Here is a 10,581-nt window from a genome sequence, read left to right as displayed (position 1 = left end):
GTATGTTTTATATATGTATATCTATAATTAATATATTAGACATGTATGTATGTAATTGCAACCTATCTGTGGTAGTTAAATTTTAGTTAAAATTCAATCTAAATGTCTAAGTTTGTCATATAAAAAGATCAGCAACAAAAAAATATACGAAAAGAAATTAAATGGAAAACTATATACAAAAAATAGATACATTTCTTTGGGATTAAATGGTATATATATTGAGTTTTATCCCATCCAATAATCAGATCCAGTCATTTACCAAAAATGTCTCTTTTTTTTATTAACAAATTTCAATAAAAAATTCTTAAATTTACAAAATGCAACATCGCTGCATCTGCCTTTCGCCTAACAAAAATAACAAATTGTGTTATACAAAACGAAAACTTGAATTGGTTGCAAGAACTTCCTTGGGCTATTGTCTCTGAAACAACAAAAACAGTGGAGAGTTGTGAGTGGTGTGTCCACCCGTAGGGCAGGTCGCAAATGGTGATTGTCTGCCTGCGCCTACAGGCTAAAAATACAATATAGTTATGGTATTTAAATCAACTATCGGGCGACCAGAGCTTAAAGGTGCGATCGAACGAGGTTGTGGCTATATACTGCGAGTTGGGCGAGATGTCCACCGAGATGACCTTGTTGTCGTGGCCCTGGAGCGTCTTCAGCGGCTGCCATGTCTTGTTGGACCATATCTTGGTGGTCGAGTCGTAGGAGCAAGTGACCAGGAAGCTGCCACAGTCCTGCTGATACTTCACGTCCGAAATGAGATTGGTATGCGCGGGAATGGTATATACGGGTTGGCGACGCCGCAGGTCCCAGATCTTGCAGGTGTTGTCCTGCGACCCGGTGGCGATGTGAAAGCCATTCGGAGAAAAGTCCACACCGAAAACAGCGCCCAGATGTCCCTCCAAAAACATGATGCACCGACCAGTTCGCAGATCCCACACCCGGCCAAACGCATCCAGTCCTCCTGTTACAAGAACACTACCGTCCGACTGGTAGCTTAGGCAGTGCACCGGCTTCGCGTGCCCCTCCTGATGCAGCACCTCAGTCTTCTGCTCCAGATCCCAGAGCCGCCAGCTGGAGTCGTAGCAGGCGGTGGCCAGGAAACGGCCGGACGGATGGAAGGCCACCTTGGAGACTCGGTGTGGCATGTGACCAGTGATGTCCGCGATGGACTCCTCGTTGTTAAACCCCCATAGCTTAACGGCGCCATCGTGACCGCCCGACGCCATGGCTACCACATTTTCCTCGTCGGCTTTGACGCCTGGACGCAAGGCCACTCCGCCGACGTAGCTGGCGTGTCCACGGAGCGTCTGTTTCAGCTCGCAATCGGGCACGCTCCACAGCTTGCAAAGACCCGACCACGAGGAGGTCAGCAAGAGAGTGGAGTCCTCGTTGAAGGCAGCACTGCTCACGGGGCGGGTGTCACCCACTTGGGAGCAGAGAGGCGCCAGGGACTGCAGCTTCTTCTGCATCTCGACCATGCGACCGGCTCGAGTTGCACTGGGGACTTCCAGAGCATCCCGTGCGCGCATGAGACGATCTCTGGCGCGGGGCAGCGAGTAATCCGCCAACCAGAGACGAGCAATCCTGAGAGTGTCAGGACCCTCGTGGTACCAGGTTGCCTCCTGTTCCCTCTGCTGGATTCGGCGCTCCTCTTCGTCGGTCTGCTTTCGGCCGATGGCGTGCTCGCCCAGATTGGCCAGCAGCTCCTTGAGACGCCTTCTCCTCTCCGCAGGACCTTCTCCAAAGTAGCAGATGGGCTCGTTTAGCTGGCGCAGGTTGCTCTTGATTTCGGAGTCGTCCGTGGACACGTTTATCTGTCGCGCCCTCTTCTTTCGTTCAAACTCCTCCAGCAGGGCCACCTTGTCCCGCTCCATCTCCGCCTCCAGATCAAAGTAGTCATCGTCGATTTTGTTGGCCAAAGTGGCGGCTGTGGGTGGTGGAGCGGGTGCCTTCGAGGAGCTAATCTTTTTCGTGTTTTCCTCATAATCCTCATCGGAATCTATATCTTCCAGCTGGCCGCCAGTGCCGGCTATCGTTGTTGTTGTGCCAGACGCCGGCGTGTTTGTTGTTGTTGCTGCCGACGCCGCGGCGGCAGCGGCATTCTGACGCTTTCTCTCCGTTTCCTCCAGCGAGCCATAGTGGAGCGTGCGCTGCCGCTTAATGTACTGTATATCGTCGTCATCGGACATTGTGCGCCAATGGCGGTCGAAAAGAATTAATTTTAAACCAAAATTTCGCCAAAAAACGAAAGAAACAACAAAAATATCGCGCTTAATGAAAACGTTTTACAGGCTAGTGTTGGACAATGCACCGGTGGAGGGTCAGCGATGGCCGACCACGTGCCAATCGGCTTATCGATAGATGCAGCATGCAATTGGTAACCCTAAAAGTATAAATAATTGTAAAATTGTACGATTTAAAGGTTTATTACAGTTTTTTTGTCCTCATTGCAGTCAAATGTTCTTTTAGAAGAATTTCTAAGACCGAAATAAGCGCACTTTCTTTTTTAAGTGCGACCAAGTTTATGAAAAACCAAAGGTTTGGCCACACTGCAGCAACACTTTTCTTAGGTGGTACAAAACTGAGTGAAAATTTTCTCATCTATCCATTTTTCACACGCGCTCTTTACACACAAAAAGTAGAAGAGCCATCAACTTGCCTTTGAATTAGTTGTCACCGGAGTCGGTTCATTTTCAAGGGTATCGGCAACGGGAGATGAGCGGCCCGAATAACAAAATGTCGGCCACTGATCAGATGCGCGCTATGCTGGACCAGCTAATGGGGACGACGAGGAACGGAGACGAGCGACAGTTGAAGTTCTCGGACACGCGTGTTTGCAAATCATTTTTGCTGGATTGCTGCCCGCACGACATCCTGGCGTCCACGCGCATGGATCTCGGTGAGTGTCCCAAAGTGCATGACCTCGCTTTCCGAGCAGATTACGAGAGCGCCGCCAAAACCCGTGACTACTACTACGACATTGAGGCCATGGAGCACCTGCAGGCATTTATCGCGGACTGTGATCGACGCACCGATTCCGCCAAGCAGCGTCTGAAGGAAACCCAAGAGGAGCTCACCGCAGAAGTGGCCGAAAAGGCCAATGCCGTCCACGCCCTGGCCGAGGAAATTGGCAAGAAACTGGCAAAGGCCGAGGCGCTTGGCGAGGCTGGCGAAGTGGAGGACAGCATGGAACTGATGAAGGAGATCGACGAGCTGAGGGCAAAGAAAATCAAGGCAGAGCACGAATACCGCACCAGCATGCCGGCGTCCACCTATCAGCAACAGAAGCTACGTGTCTGCGAGGTGTGCTCCGCGTATTTGGGCATCCACGACAACGACATCCGGCTGGCGGACCACTTTGGTGGTAAGTTGCACCTTGGCTTCCTAACCATTCGCGAGAAGCTGATAGAGCTGGAGAAGACGGCAGCGCCACGGAAGGCGGAGCTAAAACGAACGGGTAAGATGCCTGATCGTGACGAGGACAGCCGCGGACGCAACCGATACTTTGTAGGTGGACGAGAACTGGATCGCCGGTCGCGCGTTCATCGCTCCCGGTCCAGGGAGAGGCAGCGTAACCGTGAGGATCGTCCCGATCGAGAGCGGGACCGAGATCGAGGGCAGAACGGAGCTGAGAAAGGCGGCGCGGAGAAAGCAAAGGATGGACCACCGGTAGAGGAAGAACGCGGGCGGCGAGATAATCGCGAGAGGCGGGATGATCGCGAACGGGATCGAGATGGCAGAAGAGACCGGGATCGCCATGGACGCAACGACAGAGGCCGTTTCGGAGGAGGCGGCGGTGGTGGTGGGGATCGCCGAGATGATAGACGCCGTTCACGTTCCAGGGACCGGTCACCCCGTGGAGACCGACGCTACAACTACAACCACTTTAGGGACGGAGGCGGTGGTGGCGGCGGCGGTGGCGGTGGTGGTGGTGGAGGCGGTCGCAGACGCTCCTACTCCCGCGAGCGCTACTCCCGTCGCTAGGACCGCACACCATCCGATCCCGCCCAGCGCACGTACGTAGCATTAATCACAACTACAACAACAATGCCACCACAAAATAAGTTACTGAAACTATTGAAAAATACTTAAAAAAAAAAAAAAAAACTAAAACCCATAGCTTAATGAATAAAGCGACCCAACCTACAGTTTTTCGACTTGCAGACAACTTTTTTGAATTGTTACTGACTTCTGATCCGAGCTCCTTCTAAGCTAAAATAAATCTAAATTTCGTTAGACCTTGGTCCTTTGAATCCATAAAAATGTAACTTGTTCTTAAAATAATTTTTTATTTTTAAATCCCCGTCCAAAAAAAAGAGAACAAATAATTAACTATTTGGCAGATAGGGAAGTAGGAGCCGCAGTGGTGCCAATTGTAGTCAGTTTAGAGTCACTTTTGGTGGGATCCTGCCGAAGGACCTGGTAAATAAAATGATTAAGAAAGAATACCCTTACTGTAGTTACAAAAATGGCAACACTCTTACAAAAATAATTAAAAACAAAACAAAACACTCGACTAAATACAATTCTCAGCTCTCGATCGCGATTCTCCCAAAACGAAAAGCAACTGAAGCGAAGTCGGCTGGCTGGCTCATTTGGGGTAAGCCTCCTCCACCAATATACCATAAATCTCTGACTCTCTATCACTGCTCTGATTTGATTCGATTTAATTTGATTTGTAACTTTAAAGCGTTCTCTACTTGAAGCTCGACACTTGAAGCAGCCAAAAACAGCTTCGGTACGTATTGAGTATTTTGAAAGGTTATCATAAACAAGAAGATTAGTTGTCTCGGCATATTGAGCATATGGTACATAGATAATCTGGTTAAATAAAGCTGCACTATAGCTTGGGTACGTATCCACTTTCTGGTTGAAGTTTACCATTTTTTGGAATTTGTTTGGTTTTGAAATAAATCGTATCTGGGTACGTATGTATAATAATGTTAGAAGATCACGAATGTGGTACGTATTATCTAACGACATTGATAACTACTTCCAACTAAAGCAGTAGGGTTCTCGGCGATCCAGATCCCCAACGTACGTATTCTTCTCCTATCTCTCTCAATCACAATAAAAAAAAACAACTTAATAGCTTTTCATCACCAACCAAATATGAAAATATTATTTACTCGTAGCTGCCAACAGAGGCAAAAGGCAAACAAACCAAAAAAAAATATACATTTTTAACCATATATCTGTTTATCTTGCCAAAAAAAAAAAAATAAAATCATCTGCAAACAACTGCATCGGGTTCTCGGGCGCCCAGTTCAGGCTCAGTACAATATCCTGTTTATGTGAGTATTCGGGTCACTAATCACTCTCTGATTACAATCCCAATCTCAAGCCTATTTTGATCATCAAGGACGACAGAGAGACTGTTTGTTGACGAACTTTAAATGGATAGTGGGAGTTGTGAGAGCAGTGTAAAGAGTGGTTTAAGTTTGGCCCTATTTGAAATGACAGTGGGTAAGAATCGATCGAAAATGATAATGCTAACTCAATTTTCTAACTACCTATATCTATTTCCGAAACCTATTGTTTTTTATTAGTCCTATAAGCCTACACACTTTTCACACACTTTTTTAATTTTAATTTATAAACTACACAAAACCCTCAAAATATAAAGTAACTATTATCTTATGGTATAAGTGGATTGTAATAAAATTGCACTTGAATTATAAATGAGTGAAAATGTTATTTGAATTTTAGATGTTACGGGGTTTATAAGAAAAATAATTAAATAAATATGGAATGATTATTCTCAGGTAATATACATTTTTCTTATAGAAAGGATTGGGAGTACTTGAATATAAATGAAATAAATGTTATTTGAATTTTAGATTTTATAGAAAGGGGATTACAGGAAATTGTTTTCTGTATAATATGAATTTTAAAAAAGTTACAACAAATAATTAAAATAATAAATACGAAATGAGTATTCAGGTAATATATATTTTTTCTTATAGATAGGATTGGAAGGAATCTAATTCCTATCCTTTGGATTAATCCACATCTCTATGATGATCAGGAATTAATAGATCTCATAATCCCTCCCCTCTCATAATAAAAACAAATCATTTTCCATGAGAAGGCTTCTCGGTGTTGGTTTGTATATTTTTAAATATTGCTGTTTAGTTTTGAAAGGATTTCATTTTTGTGTTTTTTCTTTTCTTTTTTGATCCGCTTCCTTATTTTTTCTTGATTAATTTACAAGCTTTGTTCCAAAAGAGAATTTCTGTACAATTTTTTGTCTTTTTTGTATAATTTTAAAATTAGGTTTTCAATCTTTATCGTTTAACAATTTCAATTGGCCCGAAAATAGATGTTTTTTTCTTTTTTTTTTTACAATTTTAAAGCATTCCTAAAAATCTCTGGATGTGTTTGGTTTTAGTTTTCACATTGTGTGTTGGTGTTGGTTTTCATTTTGATTGGTTTTTGGAATTTGTAAGCTGCTATGTTGCTGCTGTGGCATGGGAAAACCTTCTCATCTGCTCTCCACTAACGTCCCTCCTCGAGGTCTTTTATAAAACTCTCCTCTACTACTCCTAACTCAAAACAGTCAGTGCGAGAACCGGGAACCGACTTGTGCGTCGGCTTGGTCCGCAATCAACTCTCTGTTATAATATAATTTTAATGGTTTGTTTTTGTTTTTAGGAAATTGAATTTTCAGATGATCATCAACATGATTGGAATTTAGAATCTACTTGTGTTGGTATCTTTACAATTAGAATTATTATTTATACAACAATTAGTTTAAGTTTTGGGGTGGCTGGCTTTAAGTTTTTGGTTGCCAACCTTTTAAAATTTTGCACTATTTGATTGGATTTTTCTTTTAACCTTATATAAAATTCATCGTTCTACAGTTTAGAGTATAAGTATTGTGTTGTGGTTTCTCCTTAGTATTCGATGGGTAAAAAATTATGCTCTCGACATTGTTTTTAGTTTTGCTTAAAGACACATCTTAAATACGTCTACACAATATAGAAAGTTTCCACATCTTTTTTAAATGTTTAAACACTCGAATCTTACGGATCTAACTTAGCCTAATCTGATTTGATTTATAGTTGGATTTAAATTCCATTTTATATCGTACAATTGTTGCTTTTGCTCCGGATGTAATGCTTAAAATTAGACATTTAATTTGGCATTTATTGCGCATACTTCTTGATAATAATTAACATGATCTCTCTCTCCATAGAATTGTACAGATATTTACAAACAATTTGTTTATTTGCCTGATTTGCTGATACGATTTATGATTACGAAGACCACTTGCGGGATGGTAGGAGAATTAAAAAAAAAAAAAAATTAAAGAATTAAAGCCTTGAGTCTTAAGGGATTCGGAAGTTTTGAAATAAAAATTCTGCGAGCGTGCGCCTAAACTACAGCTTTAAAAACTTTGTAAATGCTGGACTAGCTTTTAGAACCAAGGGGGGCTACACGGTAATAAGGTTTTTGCTTATATCAAAAAAAATAATAATAGTACAATTTGAAAGTTAACAATAATGTGGCACGTGGCCTGGGGCAGTTTTTAAATAGGTATGTTGAAAAAATGTAGATATAATAACTATACTAAAGACTAACAACTAAATATATAAGCGCTATAGAACATAATGTTAAATCTGAGTAAGATATGAGAGAAGACCACTAAGAGCTAGATTCACAGGAAACTGGACTTGATGATCATCACAAGTGTGCGGGGTGTGTGTGTGTGTGTGTTATTGTGTTTGTCGCTTTTCTTTTGGTTATTTGCATAAGTGTGTTTAGTTTTTTAATGATCTGTTGATAGTTCTGATGATGCTATTTGATTGCTGTTATTGATGTTGTTGGTTTCTGTGTTGTTGTTGTCGTTGTTTCAGTCCTTTGAGTGAATCGGTATCACATATTTATGTCCATAGGGACTTTTGTACTTAATGCCACAATCACGATAGAATTTATCCGGTATACCTAGATTACATAAATACAATTTGCCACAATTGTTCGTTGATGATGCTGATGCTGTTGCTGTTGCAGCTGCAGCTGCAGCCGATGTGCTGGCTATCGGCGTTGGTGTGGCGGCAGCCGATGAAGATGATGGTGCTGTTGATATGCCATTTAATGGTAGAATGGGTAATATTGAGTACTTGATTGCCACTTCGTTGATGCCACACGGCGGTGGGTCTATGGCAAGCACCGAAGCACTAAAAATTAAGATATTATCATTAAAAATAAAGTTTTTAAAAGGAAAGGTGAGCTATGATGCGAACCGATTTACACTGAGCCATTTCTTGATTGTATCTGACAGATTAGCCGTGTTGGTCGAGAGTATCACAAGGTCTGGCGTGGGCAAGGCTACAAGAAGATAAATAAAGAATAAACATTTCATTTCTTTCTTCAATTCTAATCTACGCGTAGCTTACTCTCTACTGAGTGGACTATGGCATTGTCGGTTGCCTTAAACAGGGTAATCTCTGGGCTATTGCCGTATTGTTCCACCAGTTGGACTTGTTCTACGTAGAGTAGGACTGTAAGACCATGGGAAGCCAGCTGGCGACCCGTAGCAGCTCCAATGTTGATCGTTCTGCAAGAGATTCATGTTTAAATAGATCCACTATATAGAATGCCCTTTAACTCACCTCATGCTTTTGACGCCATCGCAAATGATGACTATCTTCGGCCACTGATGGTTGTTGGCCGGAGTCAGACGCCTGGCACCGCCCAGCAGAGTGATGGCCAGATCGCTGGCCCCGCGCGCCAAAATATCTATTTGCCGTTGCAGCGATAATCCGGCCTTATCGGCACATATCTCGATCTTATTCCGAGCATAAGCTGGAATCGTTGGGATGATCAGGCCGTCGTCCGTAACGAAATCCTTGCTACCATCAAACATAGTCTCGATCTGGCGCAACTGCAGCGGCTTACTGGCCAAAATGTTCTCGTCGTGCCGGTACTTCTGCTCCGGCTGGTGATGATGATGGTTCACTTGGTGCCGCACCACATCCGGTTTCTGGTGGGTCGACTCGATATCATCCCAAATAGCCTGCTTGTCGAAGAGTGCCAGATTGCCCTCGAAATCAAAGTCCTCGTTAAGTAGCGGATCGTCCGCTTCGCTGCCAAAGGTTTGCTGCTGTCGCATGCTGCTCTCCCGCCTAATTCTGTTCCGTTTATTCTTTCCATTACCATTGCCGTTGCCGTTTATATTCCCATTAGTATACGAGCCGTTGCCATTAGTATTCTTCTTGGAGTTGCCATTGCCGTTGCCATAACTGGAGGCGGCCTGTTTGTAGTATCCGTCCCCATTGCTGACGATATCGATGGGCCTGGTGCTGGTCCTGGCGCCCACAACAACGGCCGCAGCCTCGCCACTGTCCCCGCTGCTGCTGCAGTAGCTCTCTCGCGTATTGTTGCCGTGGCTCCCGTAGGCCGTGGAGCCCAGCTTGACCTCCACCTTGGCCGGAATCATATTGCCAAAGAAGGCGGCCACGCTGCTGGGAGTCGTTGACAATTGTGGCTGCTGAGAACTGGACGACCGCGACGTCTGCGAGGTTCTGTTTAAAGAAAATACTTTTAGTTTTTGTGTTTCTTAAGGATATAAAGGGGAATAGTACCTTCCATTGCATCCGTTGGTCTCAATTAGCTTCAGTTGATTCATTTTGTCAGTGAGGGCCGAGTTGCCGGCTCCTCCTGATGGTCCTCGTCCATAGCCATTGGCTTTTCCCCTGGGCGTCAATGGCACATCCTGATCCTGACTTTGCTGTTTCTGTTGTTGCTGCTGCTGTTGTTGTTGCTGGAGTTGAAGCTGCTGCTGCTTGCCCAGAATATTGGAAAAGTGGGGCAGCTTCACCGGAGTGGGTTTGTTGATAACTGGCGGCGCTGTATGCACATCGACGTCCTGCTTCACGGGCTCGATGAGATCGATGCTCCGGATGTCCGTGCACTTGAGCACCACCTCGGCGTTTTGCTTGCGAAGGGGGACGCCATTCCGGAAGGCCCGTACAATGGTTATCTCCTCCGCCGAAATCTGCTTAATCAGGCCTTGGAAAACACCGAGGTCGTCGTCGCAGGCAATGGATACCGCACAACCGATCCAATCTTGATCCGTCAGACCCATGTAATTAGCTGTTGTTGATGCTGGCTCTCGTTTTAGTCTGTTTGTTTGTTTGTTGGGCTTGTTGTTCGATTCGCTGCGCTCTGTTTCTGATAATTGAGAATTGTGTTTGCCAGCGTTTGCAGTTTATAGCTGTTGCTGTTGTTGTTTTCTTTCCTAATGCGCAATTTCGCACCAAGTACGCACCACGCCGACCCCTCTGCTCCGCTTCTTCTACTGGCCCCCTTCTGAATTATTGTTAGATTGAAAAGTGTTATTTAAGTTCTTATTCTTTGCACTGGGCTTGGCTTAAAATTCCTATGCTCGCTGTATTAAATGCACCAACAATTGCAACACTTTTACGCTAAAAATTATTAGATTTCTCGTTTCATTTGGATTTTCACTGCTTCTGTGTGGCCGCCTTAAGTTCGGAAATGCCACAGAAAATACCAAATGTGCTGTGCGTGGCACTCTCCATGATTGTCACCTCCGATTGAGAGATTCTACAA

General features: G+C 44.2%; 3 protein-coding genes across 3 annotated transcripts; 1 reads left to right on the top strand and 2 right to left on the bottom strand.

The window, feature by feature from the left end:
* Positions 1 to 254: 254 nt before the first annotated feature.
* LOC6506544 (U4/U6 small nuclear ribonucleoprotein Prp4) lies at positions 255 to 2,339 on the bottom strand. The gene has a single exon (XM_001957647.4). The coding sequence runs from the start codon at positions 2,193 to 2,195 to the stop codon at positions 543 to 545; it is 1,653 nt and encodes a 550-aa protein (XP_001957683.1). The 5' UTR covers positions 2,196 to 2,339; the 3' UTR covers positions 255 to 542.
* A 213-nt stretch (positions 2,340 to 2,552) lies between these two features.
* On the top strand, positions 2,553 to 5,688 carry LOC6493407 (putative RNA-binding protein Luc7-like 1). Its single transcript, XM_032454886.2, has 2 exons — positions 2,553 to 2,576; positions 2,649 to 5,688. The coding sequence occupies exon 2, from the start codon at positions 2,722 to 2,724 to the stop codon at positions 3,988 to 3,990; it is 1,269 nt and encodes a 422-aa protein (XP_032310777.1). The 5' UTR covers positions 2,553 to 2,576; positions 2,649 to 2,721; the 3' UTR covers positions 3,991 to 5,688.
* Positions 5,689 to 6,083: 395 nt separating this feature from the next.
* Positions 6,084 to 10,562, bottom strand: LOC6506543 (enhancer of mRNA-decapping protein 3). Its single transcript, XM_001957649.4, has 5 exons — positions 9,594 to 10,562; positions 8,622 to 9,533; positions 8,406 to 8,566; positions 8,253 to 8,337; positions 6,084 to 8,186 (listed from the first exon to the last, which is right to left on the bottom strand). The coding sequence occupies exons 1-5, from the start codon at positions 10,094 to 10,096 to the stop codon at positions 7,862 to 7,864; spliced, it is 1,986 nt and encodes a 661-aa protein (XP_001957685.1). The 5' UTR covers positions 10,097 to 10,562; the 3' UTR covers positions 6,084 to 7,861.
* Between the last annotated feature and the right edge of the window lie 19 nt (positions 10,563 to 10,581).

Source organism: Drosophila ananassae, chromosome 2R, assembly GCF_017639315.1.
Source record: "Drosophila ananassae strain 14024-0371.13 chromosome 2R, ASM1763931v2, whole genome shotgun sequence".
Taxonomy (NCBI): Eukaryota; Metazoa; Arthropoda; class Insecta; order Diptera; family Drosophilidae; genus Drosophila; species Drosophila ananassae.
Note: the sequence above shows the minus strand (reverse complement) of the source record. Positions and strands in the feature narration are given on the sequence as shown.